General features: G+C 41.3%; 1 protein-coding gene across 1 annotated transcript in view; it reads right to left on the bottom strand.

Moving 5' to 3' along the window:
• The window catches only part of LRRC8C (leucine rich repeat containing 8 VRAC subunit C), a 92,433-nt gene that overhangs the window by 29,410 nt on the left and 46,281 nt on the right, over nt 1-16,742 (bottom strand). The window contains exon 2 of the mRNA XM_079904331.1: nt 4,419-4,560. Coding sequence (XP_079760457.1) covers nt 4,419-4,556 — 138 coding nt within the window. The 5' untranslated portion in view covers nt 4,557-4,560. The remainder of the gene's footprint in view (nt 1-4,418; nt 4,561-16,742) is intronic.

Here is a 16,742-nt window from a genome sequence, read left to right as displayed (position 1 = left end):
CATAATGCCTGACATATCTCGGGTGCTTAGGGATGTTTGTTGAACAAATGGTCCATCCCATATGAATTCTGAGCCTGGTAACCTTCATGTTCTGATGGAATCTTCCTTTGGGGTATTCCACATTTTTTAGAATCTTGACATCTCAGACTACACTTCCTGTACCCAATTGGCGTCCATATTCTTCTTAAAGGCTGTAAGGATAAAACAGGCCTGTGTGTGAAGTGTCCAGATTAGGTCACCCATCTGAGGAGCAGGTACTCAGCGTGCTGGGCAGGGTGCTAAGTGGGATGCTTCTGTGCAGCAGAGAGACATGACGGGGGCTGTGCTCCAGGAAGAGGGTTCTGACCAGGGCTCAGGAAGAGATGCTTAAGTTGTTCTTGAATCCCCTTCTGAACTCACTGTGGCCACATCCCTAAATGATGTTCATCATAGACATTTCCATAGGTCCACACTACCATTTTCATTTATTTTGTTCCAAGTTAGCTACTAGTTCTTATAGATACTCTGTGTGGTTTCTCTTTTCTGCATTTCATCCTGCTATGAAATAAGTAAACAAGAGAAACGACTACATACTCCAATATAAAATTAAAAATTAAAAAAAAAAAAGGAGAAACGACTCCTGTGCTTGTTCATAAGCAGGTCCTGTGGCAGTGCTGGTGCTGCGCGTGGCACAGTAATAAAGACAGACACAGAGTCCTCCTGCAGATCTATGTCACCTCCCTCTGCTATTTCCCAAACTTGCCACTCCAAAATTCGCCCTTCTCTACTACCTACCTTGTTGCCACATCCTGCTACCTCCCTTACCTCACAATCGCTCAGCAGATGTGTCACTTACTATTTCACAGAAGCTACAAGGCACACACTCCCATCTTACTGTGCCTCTCCTCTCCTGCAATAAAATGCATCTTGTGGAAGGTACGCCCTCCACCCAAATCAAGGATAATCCCACCTGGATCCTGGATCCATCACATCCTTCCTCCTGACCATTCTTCTCTTACCCTGAACTACCGGGTCTTATATCCAACTGCTTACTTCTCCACTTGGATATCTAACATATTTCAAACTCAACATGCTCAAAAACAAACTTTTTCCAAGTGGCTCAGGCCCCAAAATCTTAAGAGTCATTCTTGATTTCTCTTTTTCTCTCATACACATCACTCACGCTCAGTTCAATTTTCTAGCAAGTCTTAATGTTTTTTCCTTCAAAATATATCCAGAACCACGGCTTCAGTCCTGGTCCAAGCCATCTGATTCATATCTTCCCTGGATTATTGCACTAGCCTTCTCAGTAATCTCCCTGCTTCAGCTCTTGCCCGCCCCCCCCATACTGTATTCTCAACACCTAGAGTGGTCTTGTCAAAACCTAAGTCAGATAATGCCAACCCTCCAAACATGTCCCACCTCTGTCAGAGCAAGGACAGAACTTTTACAGTGGCCTCCAGGCCCTACATGATCCGGCAGCTGTTACCTCTCAGGCCTCATTCTTCTACCACTCTTCTCCTCACTCTGCTATAGCCCACTGGCCACCTGGCTTTTCCCTCAACATGCGAGGAATACCCATGCTTCAGGCCTGCGACATCACCAGGGGTCTTCCTAGGATCATCTCAACATTCAAACTTATAGTATTATCATAAACCTCATTTGGTACGAGAATCATTGGAAAGAAACAGGATTGGAGTCACAGCTTGTCAGCCAGGCAGCATCAGACTCTCTCCCTTTGGGGGAAATCTTCACAACTGCCTGTGTGGTGGTCCACACCGCTGCCCAGGAGCTAGTCTCTCCCTAAGCTTCTCCACGATTATCTCAGATGCAAGAAAAAGAGATCCACTGTAGGCAGATTCCGGAGTTACTCTGGCTTTGATGCCTTACGCTCCAAAGGAGCCAATAGCTCTTGTAACTCAGTAGATACACCTTCCATGTATCAAGGGACATGCCCAGTTACAAGTGTCACCACAGTCACAGAAATCCCATCTATGGCTTCCTACCAGGCGCTTATCATTCTCCCAGCCCAGATGCAGTTGACCAATCAGCAGCCATTTATGCCATAAGCAATGTTGCCTAGTAACACAGTTAACATTCTACCTCTATCAGGCTCCCAGGGAAGCTGAGCTAGAAAGCTGAGAAAGCCAAATGTCAAATTCTCCTGCAGAAGGGGAGGGGTCCTGTGACTGCTTTGTTCATCGTGTCTCTTACTCTTTCTGTTCCCTCTGTCTGGATGGCTCCTCCCGGGACATCTGCAAGGCCCGCTTCCACGACATCTGCAAGGCCCACTCCCGCACCGACTTCAGTTCCCTCCTCAAAAGTCACCTCCCAGTGAGGCCACCCTATTTGAGAACCACAACTCTTAATCTCACCTGCTGTGATCTCCTACCATCCTCGTATGCTTTATTTTCTTTTTCATTGTCCTTATTACCTTCTAACATATATAATTTACCAACTGATTTTGCTTATTTTGCTTGTTTTTTCCCCCACAGAATTTAAGTTCTTTAAGGCTGGGATATTTGTCTTTTATTTCTTTCCTCCTGCACTGATAATGCTTGGCCCCTAGAACAGTGCCTGGCACACAGTAGATTCTTCAACAACTATTTGTTTTATTTATGAATGAATTAATGCCCTTTCTCTCTTTCAAACTCTAGTTTTTCATTGGCATCCTTTTTTTTGGTGGGGGGAGGAGGGCGAGATATTTTCAGCCCACAAATAAAAAGCAGCATGGTGTTAGGGATTAAGGATAGGGACTTTGGGGCCAAACTGCTTGGACTTCAATAAGGGTTTTGCTACTCACCTTGGAAGTTTCTCTAATCTCTCTGTGCCTTAGTTTTGCATCTATAAACGGGGATGATAATAGTATATCCTAGGGTTGGCATGAGGATGAAATGATTTAAAACATGTGTAAAGTGTTCAGAAGAGTGTCTGACACGTAGGAAGCACTAGATGTTAACTATTATTAAAATCAACATTAAAAAGGTCTTTATTTCTCCTCTGCACCACTTCTAGCTATTTCGCTCTCTCCTGGCTCTCCTTTCTCTCAGATGATCTACTTGAAAGTTCCATAAGCCTTTAACTCCCATTCACATTTCCAACCAGTGACACTAAGATTTCTAATGCCCTAGTTACTGCTTTTCTCCCCTTAGCCCGTGAGTTAGTTGAACCACCTGCCATCACTGACCACACCTGAGCCCCTCCTCTCTCTTGGTTCCCCCCCATCCTTATGGCTGCCCCTACTCAGCCTTCTCCAGAGGAGTCTCCTTTTCATTCATTCACTCTTTACTGTTATTCCTGACATCATCTCACCAACCACATTCTCCTGGGGTGACTCCATTCCCGGGCATGGCTTCAACTCTCATGCTGATGACACCCAAAGGGTGTCAATCCTAATGACTGTTTCCTAGTGATGTCATGTCCTTTCTCATATCCATGACTTGGAGCTTTCCTTCCTCTTCCTGGCACTTTCTTCATCCCCAGCTCCCTTTTCCTGACTGGTTCTCAAGTTTTAATACACCATTTCTCTTGTTCGTCTCGTTTGGACTTGCATAGAGCTTTTCAGAAAAAAAAAATACTTTTCTGTTGTTTGTTTATTTAGTTTCCCCCTAGAAATGAACTGCTTACAGGTATATATGTCCTAAAAGTATGGTGCCTGATACATAGGTTTGCAAAAAATCTGGATTCAGTATATGAATATACAGTATCTATATAGAACAAATTATGATTCAGTTACAATTTAACTCAGAACTAAGCATTGGGTAAGATAATATCTCATCAAAATGTCAGTCCTCCCAGAAAATCTTATCGGGGGTAAATATAAGAGATAAAGAAAAACATTCCATTTTAACAATATAAATGGCACTCTGGCTATACATAATATATTTTTCTATATTCTATATTTTGCTGTGGGTATAAAACCAACTTTGAGAGATAAAGGGCTCCCTTTGATGTTTGTGACATCAAATATTACTTGACTATAGTCAACTGCTCTTTGAGCTCTGTTAAATCTTACAAGTACCGTATTTACCTAATTAGGAAAGTTTGGGAAATCAGGCTTCAGGCTCCCTGCCATGATTACAAACACCATGCATAAGTACAGAAGAGCAACTAATATATACATGGTTAAAAATCACACACTCTTTTTAAAGGGGTTTCAACGGCTTAGTGACTTGCTCTGGCTCTGTTTTTTTTTTTTTTTTTTTTTTTTTTTTCGGTACGCGGGCCTCTCACTGTTGTGGCCTCTCCCGTTGCGGAGCACAGGCTCCGGACACGCAGGCTCAGCGGCCATGGCTCACGGGCCCAGCCAATCCGCGGCACGTGGGATCTTCCCGGACCGGGGCACGAACTCGCATCCCCTGCATCGGCAGGCGGACTCTCAACCACTGCGCCACCAGGGAAGCCCCTGGCTCTGTTTTGACATGAGTCTAGGGACCTACCTGCAAAGTGCATCCGAACACACCGATCATCAGCATGGCCACGGACAAGTAATCGGTAAATACGTCCCACCATGGCTTCAGAACCCGGAAGGCAGGCTGCTGCTCAGAGAACTGCCGGAACTCTGTCACCGGAATCATGTTTCTGAGAAAAGAGAGATTACTGGTGAATTAATTTATCTTTATGCACAACATACTGCATTGTTAACAGCATTTGAAATTCTGCTTCAACTCGTCGGATTCAGTGGTCGGAATCAGTCCAGGAGCTGTCACAGCACCTCAGAGTTTGAACAAGCCATTGAGAAATCCACCAATTGAGGAAATAAGGAGCCCCATGTCGAAAAATCAAGTACCTTTGCTAACTCTTGTCTAGCCAGTGGGTGCCCTTTAGCTCCACATGGACCAGAGAGAGCATGACCAGAGCCACCCGTTATTTCCTGGTCTCCCTTCCCCTTAACAGAGCACAAAGATGCCAGAAAGAGTAGAGCCCATCCTTTAAAATGTTTTTGCTATTTATCTTATCATCTTGGGTTTTTGCTTCAAACTATTTTTTTAAGTGTATCCTCAGCATTGGTTTGTATTAATTATTTACTAAGCCCTGTTTGTAAAGCCTTTTGCTTGCTCCCTGGGGAAGGCAAACGACTTTGCCACTGGTCCTCTTCTTGTAAAAGGGACAATCTCATTGTGGGGAGGAGGTGTTGGGGAGAACTTCAATTTTTTTTTTTTGCCCTCCCTCTTTTTTTGGTTCCTGTGCTTTTGACTTGATTTTTTTCTCTATTTCCTAAATTTCACTGTGAACCTCAAACTTATCCTCTGACAGTTTTCTCTGGAAACACCTAACTCTATCTAAATGACAGAGGATAAATGAATAGGGCGCACTGAGGCTCTGGGAAAAGGGGAAAAGAGACACATCCTTTTCTTAGCCTGCATTGTCCTTTCTTATCGCTCAGTCCCACTGCCTGTATTATGATCTAAGACCTGAAGGTAACCATCCAGCTACAGGGAGAAGGAATATTCTTTCCTTATCTCATGGCAAGGAATAAGGGTGGCCAGTGAGGGCCAAAAAGACAGTTTCTCTCCCTTTTGCCATCTTTGGATCCAATAATCTTGCTCTTTCCACCTGCCCTTGTTATTTAGTCTGATTAAAGGCAGGGAAAAGCTACATTGGTGCTCATTCTTCCAAGCCTTTTTGTTTCCTGGATCTTCTCTTCCCTAATAGTGAATTAAAGGCTGTACAATAAACAGCCTAAAGAAAACCAGAGCCTCTTCTTTGAGTTCACTGCTGTTTATCTTTGGAAACTATTATAATGTGTTCCATTCCATCTCACTGCTTTATCTGACTTTTTCTTAAGCAGTCTTCCTTAACATGACGTTGAAAATTCAACCGCTTCATGCTGCTTTCACCTATGACCTACCTACTCGACATCTTTGCAGCATTTGATATGATTGCCTCATTTTATTGAAACACAACTTTCCTTTTCTTCTTTTTTTTTTTAATGTTTATTTATTTTTGGCTGCGCCAGGTCTTAGTTGTGGCACTCGGGCTTTTCGTTGTTGTGGCATGAGGACTTCTTAGTTGTGGCACGCAAACTCTTAGTTGCAGCATGCACGCGGGATCTAGTTCTCCAACCAGGGATGGAACCAGGGTCCCCTGCATTGGGAGTGCAGAGTCCTACCCACTGGACCACCATGAAAAGTCCCAAAACACAACTTTCTTAACTCTACTTTGTTACCACCACTGGGCTGGAAGTTTCTTGAAGGGGGAAAACCTATATGTTATGCATATGTGTGTTCTCAAAACATATGTTGCAGGCAAGCCACCCAAGCTAAATGAAAAACTTCACTTATTCCTAGTGTTATTAGCATTTCAGACTAGTCCAAAGTTTGATTTTCCTGACCTTTCACGACCTTTTTCTTCTCAATGGATCATTATAATCTCATGGCCCCAAATGTTTTCTCGTCACAGCTATCCAGTGGCGGTCACAGACAGGCACGAACTCATCTTAACTTCCACATTCTGCCTAAAAGCTACTGTCTTGTTCTATTTTGCACCTCTACCACTTACCACAGTGCCTGGAAAACAAGAGGCCCTGAACAACTGTCTGTTAAATTGATGGGTGAATTCGGATGCTTGTTCGTGGAGCAATGCTCACTCAGTCAGATTGGGGGGCACCCTAGCCAGCTACAGTGACAGCACTAACAAGTATGGTGCCTGTGCTGTAGTCTGCATCCTTTGATAGATTTAGTTATTGTCTCCTTCATGATAACTTCCTGTACATCTTGGAGGGAATTGGGCTTGTTCTTTGAAGCAAGGAACAATTTCAGGAATAAAATATACCAATGTGTATTTTATTGAGAGCTGTGTTCTCAAACTTTTTGACCTCAGGATCCTTTCGTGTTCTAAAATGTAGTGAGGAGGACCTCAAAGAGCACTTTTTAGGTGGGTGATACCTATCAATACTGGCCACATGAGAAATTAAAACCAAGAAATTTCAAAAATATATATTAACTCACTTAAAAATAACAAAACCATTACAAGTTAACATAAATTGTTATTATAAAAAATAACTATATTCTCCAACACAAAAACAATTAATGAGAATAATAGCATTGTTTTATATTTTTGTAAATCTCTTTAAAAGCTGGCTTAATAGAATATAGCTGGATTCTCATATCTGCTTATTCAATCTGCTGAGATTTTTTTTTTTTTTTTTTTTTTTGCTGTACGCAGGCCTCTCACTGTTGTGGCTTCTCCCGTTGTGCAGCACAGGATCCGGACGCGCAGGCTCAGCGGCCATGGCTCACGGGCCCAGCCGCTCCGCGGCATGTGGGATCTTCCCGGACCGAGGCACGAACCCGTGTCCTCTGTATCAGCAGGTGGACTCTCAACCACTGCGTCACCAGGGAAGCCCGAGATATGTTGTTTTGATTGAAATTTATGAATCAAATATATGTGCAGTTAGCAAAAGGAGGACTTTCTTAACAGACTTTTTATATAATTGGGGATATTAACTTTTGATAATATATCAAACTAACTTGGTTAGTTGCAATACGGAATCTGAAAACTATATCAATGAACTTTTCAAACTCCTTGATGTTAAAACTCATTCGTCAGGGAGGACCTTCAAGATGGTGGAGAAGTAAGACATGGAGATCACCTTCCCCCCCACAACTACATCAAAAATACATCTACATGTGGAACCACTCCTATAGAACACCTACTGAACGCTGGCAGAAGACCTCAGACTTCCCAAAAGGCAAGAAACTCCACAAGTACCTGGGTACGGAAAAAGAAAAAAGGAAAAACAGAGACAAAAGAATAGGGACAGGACCTGCACCAGTGGGAAGGAGCTGTGAAGGAGGAAAGGTTTCCACACACTAGGAAGCTCCTTCGCGGGCGGAGACTGCGGGTGGCGGAGGGGGACAGCTTCGGAGCCACGGAGGAGAGCACAGCAACAGGGGTGCGGAGGGCAAAGCGAAGACATTCCCGCACAGAGGATCGGTGCCGACCGGCACTCACCAGCCTGAGAGGCTTGTCTGCTCACCCGCCAGGGCGGGCGGGGCTGGGAGCTGAGGCTCGGGCTTCGGTTGGAGCGCAGGGAGAGGGCTGGGGTTGGCAGCGTAAACACAGCCTGCAGGGGGCTAGTGCACTACAGCTAGCAGGGAGGGAGTCCGGGAGAAAGTCTGGACTTACAGAAGAGGCAAGAGACCATTGTTTCCGGGTTCGCGAGGAGAGGGGATTAAAAGCGCCACTTGAAGGCGCAACAGAAACGGGTGCGAGCCGCCGCTAGCAGCCGCGACCCCACAGACGAGCATGAGATGCTAAGGCTGCTGCTGCCGCCACCAAGAAGCCTGTGTGCGAGCACAGATCACTATCCACACCTCCCCTCCTGGGAGCCTGTGCAGCCCGCCACTGCAGGGTCCCGTGATCCAGGGACAACTTCCCCGGGAGAACGCACGGCGCGCCTCAGGCTGGTGCAACGTCACAGTGGCCTCTGCCGCCGCAGGCTCGCCCCGCAATCCGTGCCCCTCCCTCCCCCCTGGTCTGAGTGAGCCAGAGCCCCCGAATCAGCGGCTCCTTTAACTCCGTCCTGTCTGAGCGAAGAACAGATGCCCTCAGGCGACCTACACGCAGAGGTGGGGCCAAATCCAAAGCTGAGCCCCAGGAGCTGTGCGAAAAAGAAGAGAAAGGGAAATCTCTCCCAGCAGCCTCAGGAGCAGCGGATTAAATCTCCACAATCAGCTTCATGTACCCTGCATCTGTGGAATACCTGAATAGACAACGAATCATCCCAAATTGAGGAGGTGGACTTTGGGAGCAACTGTAGACTTGGGGTTTGCTGTCTGCGACTTATTTGTTTCTAATTTTTATGTTTATCTCAGTATAGATTTTAGCACTTGTTATCATTGGTGGATTTGTTTATTGGTTTGGTTGCTCTCTTCTTTTTTTTATTATTTATTTAAATATTTTTTTCATCTATTATTATTCTCTTTTTCATTCTTTTTTTCTCCCTTTTTTCTGAGCCGTGTGGCTGACAGGGTCTTGGTGCTCTGACCTGGTGTCAGGCCTGAGCCTCTTGAGGTGGGAGAGCTGAGTTAATGACATTGGACCACCAGTGACCTCCCAGCGCCACGTAATATAAATCAGCGAGAGCTCTCCACAGATCTCCATCTCAATGCTAAGACCCAGCTCCACCCAACTGCCAGCAAGCTCCAGTGCTGGACGCCCCACGCCAATCAACTAGCAAGACAGGAGCACAACCCTGCCCATTAGCAGAGAGGCTGCCTAAAGCCATACTCAGTTCACAGACACCCCGAAACACACCACCGGATGCGGCCCTGCTCACAAGAAAGACAAGATCCAGCCCCACCCACTAGAACAGAGGCACCAGTCCCCTCTACCAGGAAGTCTACACAAGCCACTGAACCAACCTCAGCCACTGGGGGGCAGACACCAAAAACAACGGAAACTAGGAACCTGCAGCCTGCGAAAAGGAGACCCCAAACACAGGAAATTAAACAAAATGAGAAAACAGAGAAATATGCAGCAGACGAAGGAGCAAGGTAAAAACCCACCAGACCAAACAAATAAAGAGGAAATAGGCAGTCTACCTGAAAAAGAATTCAGAATAATGGTAGTAAAGATGATCCAAATTCTTGGAAATAGAATAGACAAAATGCAAGAAACATTTAACAAGGACTTAGAAGAGCTAAAGAGGAAACAAGCAACAACGAACAACACAATAAATGAAATTAAAAATACTCTAGATGGGATCAATACCAGAATAACTGAGGCAGAAGAACGGATAAGTGACCTGGAAGATAAAATAATGGAAATAACTACTGCAGAGCAGAATAAAGAAAAAAGAATGAAAAGAATTGAGAACAGTCTCAGAACTCTGGGACAACATTAAATGCACCAACATTCAAATTATAGGGGTCCCAGAAGAAGAAGAGAAAAAGAAACAAAATATTTGAAGAAAATATTTGAAGATATTTGAGAAAATATTTGAAGAGATTATGGTTGAAAACTTCCCTAACATGGGAAAGGAAATAGTCAATCAAGCCCAAGAAGGGCAGAGAGTCCCATACAGGATAAACACAAAGAGAAATATAACAAGACACATATTAATCAAACTATCAAAACTTAAGTAAAAGAAAAAATATTAAAAGCAGCAAAGGAAAAGCAACAAATAACATACAGGGGAAACCCCATAAGGTTAACAGCTGATCTTTCAGCAGAAACTCCGCAAGCTAGAAGGGAGTGGCAGGACATATTTAAAGTGATGAAAGGGAAAAACATACAACCAAGATTACTCTACCCAGCAAGGATCTCATTCAGATTCGATGGAGAAATTAAAACCTTTACAGACAAGCAAAAGCTAAGAGAATTCAGCACCACCAAACCAGCTTTACAACAAATGCTAAAGGAACTTCTCTAAGCGGGAAACACAAGAGAAGGAAGAGACATACAAAAACAAACTCAAAACAATTAAGAAAATGGTAATAGGAACATACAAATTGATAATTACCTTAAACGTGAATGGATTAAATGCTGCAACCACATGACACAGACTGGCTGAATGGATACCAAACAAGACCCATATATATGCTGTCTACAAGAGACCCACTTCAGACCTAGGGACACATACAGACTGAAAGTGATGGGATGGAAAAAGATATTCCATGCAAATGGAAATCAGAAGAAAGCTGGAGTAGCAATTCTCGTATCAGACAAAATATACTTTAAGATAAAGACTATTACAAGAGACAAGGACACTACATAATGATCAAGGGATCAAACCAGAAGAAGATAGAACAATGGTAAATATTTATGCAACCAACATAGGAGCACCACAATACATAAGGCAAATGCTAACAGCCATAAAAGGGGAAATCGACAGTAACACAATCATAATAGGGGACTTTAACACCCCACTTTCACCAATGGACAGATCATCCAAAATGGAAATAAATAAGGAAACACAAGCTTTAAATGATACATTAAACAAGATGGACTTAATTGATATTTATAGGACATTCCATCCAAAAACAACAGAATAAACTTTCTTCTCAAGTGCTCATGGAACATTCTCCAGGATAGATCATATCTTGAGTCACAAATCAAGCTTTGGTAAATTGAAGAAAATTGAAATGGTATCAAGTATCTTTTCTGACCACAACGCTGTGAGACTAGATATCAATTACAGGAAAAAACTGTAAAAAATACAAACACATGGAGGCTAAACAATATGCTACTAAATAACCAAGAGATCACTGAAGAAATTAAAGAGGAAATCAAAAAACACCTCAAAACAAATGACAATGAAAACACGATGACCCAAAACCTATGCGATGCAGCAAAAGCAGTTCTAGGAGGGAAGTTTAGAGCAAAACAATCCTACCTCAAGAAACAAGAAACATCTCAAATCAACAACCTAACCTTACACCTAAAGCAATCAGAGAAAGAAGAACAGAAAAAACCCGTAGTTAGCAGAAGGAAAGAAATCATAAAGATCAGATCAGAAATAAATGAAACAGAAATGAAGGAAGCAATAGCAAAGATCTGTAAAACTAAAAGCTGGTTCTTTGAGAAGTTAAACAAAATTGATAAACCATTAGCCAGACTTACCAAGAAATAAAAGCAAGAAAACTCAAATCAACAGAATTAGAAATGAAAAAGAAGTAAAAATTGACACTGCAGAAATACAAAGGATCATGAGATATTACTATAAGCAACTATATGCCAATAAAATGGACAACGTGGAAGAAATGGACAAATTCTTAGAAAATCAAAACCTTCCAAGACTGAACCAAGAAGATATAGAAAATATAAACAGACAAATCACAAGCACTGAAGTTGAAACTGTGATTAAAAATCTTCCAACAAACAAAAGCCCAGGAGCAGACAGATTCACAGGCGAATTCTATCAAACATTTAGAGAGGAGCTAACACCTATCCTTCTCAAACTCGTGCAAAATATAGCAGAGGGAGGAACATTCCCAAACTCATTCTATGAGGTCACCATCACCCTGATATCAAAACCAGACTAAGATGTCACAAAAAAAGAAAATTACAGGCCAATATCACTGATGAACATAGATGTAAAAATCCTCCACAAAATACTAGAAAACAGAATCCAACAGCACATTAAAAGGATCCTACACCATGATCAAGTGGGGTTTATCCCAGGAATGCAAGGTTTCTTCAAGATATGCAAGTCAATCAATGAGATACACCATATTAACAAATTGAAGGATAGAAACCGTATGATAATCTGAATAGATGCAGAAAAAGCTTTTGACAAAGTTCAACAGCCATTTATGATAAAAACCCTCCAGAAAGTAGGCATAGAGGGAACTTACCTCAACATAATAAAGACTATATATGAGAAACCCACAGCCAACATCGTCCTCAATGGTGAAAAACTGAAACCATTTCCTCTAAGATCAAGGAAAAGACAAGGTTGCCCACTCTCACCGCTGTTATTCAAAATATTTCTGGAAGTTTTAGCCACAGCAATCAAAGGAGAAAGAGAAATAAAAGGAATCCAAATCAGAAAAGAGGAAGTAAAATTGTCATTGTTTGCAGATGACATGATACTATACATAGAGAATGCTAAAGATGCTACCAGAAAAATACTAGAGCTAATCAATGTATTTGGTAAAGTAGCAGCATACTAAATTAATGCACAGAAATGTCTTGCATTCCTATACACTAATGATGAAAAATTTGAAAGAGAAATTAAGGAAACACTCCCATTTACCACTGCAACAAAAAGAATAAAATACCTAGGAATAAACCTACCTAAGGAGACAAACTACCTGTATACAGAAAACTATAAGACAGTGATGAAAGAAATTAGAAACGACACAAACAAATGGAGAGATATACCATGTTCTTGGATTGGAAGACTCAATATTGTGAAAATGATTATACTACACAAAACAATCTACATATTCAATGCAATCTCTATCAAACTACCAATGGCATTCTTCACAGAACTAGAACAAAAAATTGCACAATTTGTATGGAAACACAAAAGACCCCGAATAGCCAAAGCAATCTTGAGAAAGAAAAACGGAGCTGGAGGAATCAGGCTCCCAGACTTCAGACTATACTACAAAGCTACAGTAATCAAGACAGTATGGTACTGGCACAAAAACAGAAATATAGATCAATGGAACAGGATAGAAAGCCCAGATAAACCCACACACATATGGTCACCGTATCTTCGATAAACGATGCAAGAATATACAATGGAGAAAAGACAGCCTCTTCAATAAGTGGTGCTGGGAAAACTGGACAGCTACCTGTAAAAGAATGAAATTAGAACACTCCCTAACACAGTATACAAAAATAAACTCAAAATGGATAAAGACCTAAATGTAAGGCCAGACACTATCAAACTCTTAGAGGAAAACATAGGCAGAACACTTTATTACATAAGTCACAGCAAAATCCCTTTTACCCACCTCCTAGAGTAATGGAAATAACAACAAAAATAAACAAATGGTACCTAATGAAACTTAAAAGCCTTTGCACAGCAAAGGAAACCATAAACAAGATGGAAAGACAACCTTCAGAATGTGAGAAAATATTTGCAAATGAAGCAACTGCCAAAGGATTAATCTCCAAAATATACAAGCAGCTCATGCAGCTCAATATAAAAAAAACAAATAACCCAATCCAAAAATGGGCAGAAGACCTAAATAGACATTTCTCCAAAGAAGATATACAGATTGCCAACAAACATATGAAAGGATGTTCAACATCACTAATCATTAGAGAAATGCAAATCAAAACTACAATGAGGTATCACCTCACACCAATCAGTATGGCCATCATCAAAAAATCTACAATCAGGGGGCTTCCCTGGTGGCGCAGTGGTTGAGAGTCTGCCTCCCGATGCAGGGGACATGGTTCGTGTCCCGGTCCGGGAAGATCCCACATGCCGTGGAGCGGCTAGGCCCGTGAGCCATGGCCGCTGAGCCTGTGCGTCCGGAGCCTGTGCTCTGCAACGGGAGAGCCCACAACAGTGAGAGGCCCGCGTACCGCAAAAAAAAAAAAAAAAAAAGTCTACAAACAATAAATGCTGGAGAGGGTGTGGAGAAAAGGGAACACTCTGGCACTGTTGGTGGGAATGTTAATTGATACAGCCACTATGGAGAACAGTATAGAGGTTCCTTAAAAAACTAAAAATAGAACTACCATACGACCCAGCAATCCCACTACTGGGTATATACTCTGAGAAAACCATAATTCAAAAGGAATCATGTACCACAATGTTCATTGCAGCTCTATTTACAGTAGCCAGGATATGGAAGCAACCTAAGTGTCCCTCGACAGATGAATGGATAAAGAAGATGTGTCACATATATACATGGAATATTACTTAGCCATAAAAAAAACCGAAATTGAACTATTTGCAGTGAGGTGGAAGGACCTAGAGTCTGTCATACAGGGTGAAGTAAGTCAGAAAAACAAATACCATATGCTAACACCTATATATGGAATCTAAAAAAAAAAAAATGGTTCTCTTGAACCTAGGGGCAGGACAGTAAGAAAGACGGAGACCTAGAAAATGGACTTGAGGACACAGGGAGAGGGAAGGGTAAGCTGGGATGAAGTGAGAGAGTAGCATTGACACATATACACTACCAAATGTAAAACAAATAGCTAGTGGGAAGCAGCTGCATAGCACAGGGAGATCAGTTCGGTGCTTTGTGACCACCTAGAGGGGTGGGATAGGGAGAGTGGGAGGGAGATGCAAGAGGGAGGGGATATGGGGATATATGTATACATATGGCTGATTCACTGTTATACAGCAGAAGCTAACAGAACATTGTAAAGCAATGATACTCCAATAAAGATGTTAAAAAAAAAAAACAACTCATTCGTCTATCTTTCACTTTGAATGGATCTTTTATCTGTACACGATTTGGTAAAAACATGTGTTGGTCATCTGGAAAATACTGGATCACTTAGTTATGGAGATCTTCCAAATGTTACAAATCATACCTAAAAATCACATTCATTAATATCACTACTGCTTTCATCAGAAAATTTTTTAAGTAATTGGAGGCTATCCAACTCATGGTGGTGGAAACAAATTTTCCAAAATTCTATTCATCACTTGAAAGTTTGAATTTTATTTGTGGCAGCAAATATTATCAGTTGTTTGCCTTGAGATGTCAAGTTCGCTTCAATCATTTTGAGAAAGTATCTTCCACATAGTCAAGTCTGAATAATCAGTTGTTTTATTCAATTAAAAATGGTACGTTATGATAAAGTGGCTAATTCAACTCCAATAAGGATTTCCCTTGAGACACCCACTGTACTTTGAATTCAGCAGAAGTGCTTTATGTATTCTTCCCTTTCATCACACTGTATATTATTACAATACGTAGTCAAAGGTCGAGAGCTATTAAAATAATAATTTTTACTGATTCAATGAGGACATTAGATGAAACTGGCTTTTTTCTTCCTTTAAGTTGTAAAAGTGTGCCAATGAAGAATACTGTACAGTAGAATTTGGTGCCTCTATTATGATTCATGCTAAGATGACTTACCCACCATTGCTTTTGTACCATCAGTGAAAAAGGCAAAAAAATATCTTAGCATTAAAAATTAGTTTTGATCTTGTGGACCCCCTGAAAATGTTTAGGTGACTGGTGTTCCATGAGTCACACTTTGAGAACCACTGAGGTAGAGGCTCACTGTTCCTTCCTTTATCTATGGCTCACCTTGAAAAAGCAAAGGCCTGGGCACTTAATCATGAGATTCTCCGAGTCCTTGGCTGAGTTGTTTCATTGGCATCATTCTCTTAATAGGGAAAATAAAGACAAACTGAGGAATCTAAGAAACTTAAGTATTATCTACTGCTTCCTAATACTGGTACAGCCTAGTTAAGACGGACTGTCAGAGAAACAAACAGTCAAGATGAAACAGACTTTCAGCATTATAACTCTACTCAATGTACTTAACCTCTTTTGGGTAAGTGTGTGTATGTGCTCGTGTATGTACATGCCCTTATATGTACGTACATATATAATACATATAAATGTATGCAGACATACGTATAATACACACACAGATGTATAATACACATAAACATAGACTTTATTGTTTTTACATATCACAAGGCTCAAAGCCAATATCCATCACAGATTTAATCCTTGGAATTATTTTTGATGCAAGGAGGAAGTAAAGGAGAAGTTGACTTAAAAACGCCAAAACTAAACAGAGGGTTGATGAACCTTGTGCTTGCTTAATTGAAAAACAATTTTGTATTCTTTCACAAATTTCAGCATCTCTTAAAGTTGTGTATTACAGTGATGACACAATTTCTCTTTCACTATCATTGTGGTTTCCACATGATTTGTGACCATTTCAAGCTGAAGAAGCCACTTCTGAATAAACTGCTGAGTTTATAGTTTTTTCCCCTAAAGATCAATTAGGATAATTATACTTATATTTAATTTTTTTTTCTATTTTAGAAATATAAATGGTTATCTTTATATTTCTTCCAGCTCTAATTTCCAACCATTATGTAAGATTTTAGCTTACCTAATAATGTCTTTGGAAACATGGCATTTCACATTCAATCAAGAGATTCTGGTATCCTATACCAAGGTGAGGGGGGGCTAAGATGAATTGGTAGATTGGGATTGACATATATACACTATTGATACTCTGTATAAAATTGAAAACTAATGAGAACCTACTGTATATCACAGGGAACTCAACACTCTGTGGTGACCTAAATGGGAAGGAAATCCAAAAAAGAGGGGATATATGTATACGTATAGCTGATTCACTTTGCT

This window comes from Stenella coeruleoalba (genome assembly GCF_951394435.1).
Source record: "Stenella coeruleoalba genome assembly, chromosome: 1".
Lineage (NCBI taxonomy): Eukaryota > Metazoa > Chordata > Mammalia > Artiodactyla > Delphinidae > Stenella > Stenella coeruleoalba.
The sequence above is the reverse complement of the archived record's forward strand: the minus strand, read 5'-3'. Positions and strand labels throughout refer to the sequence as shown.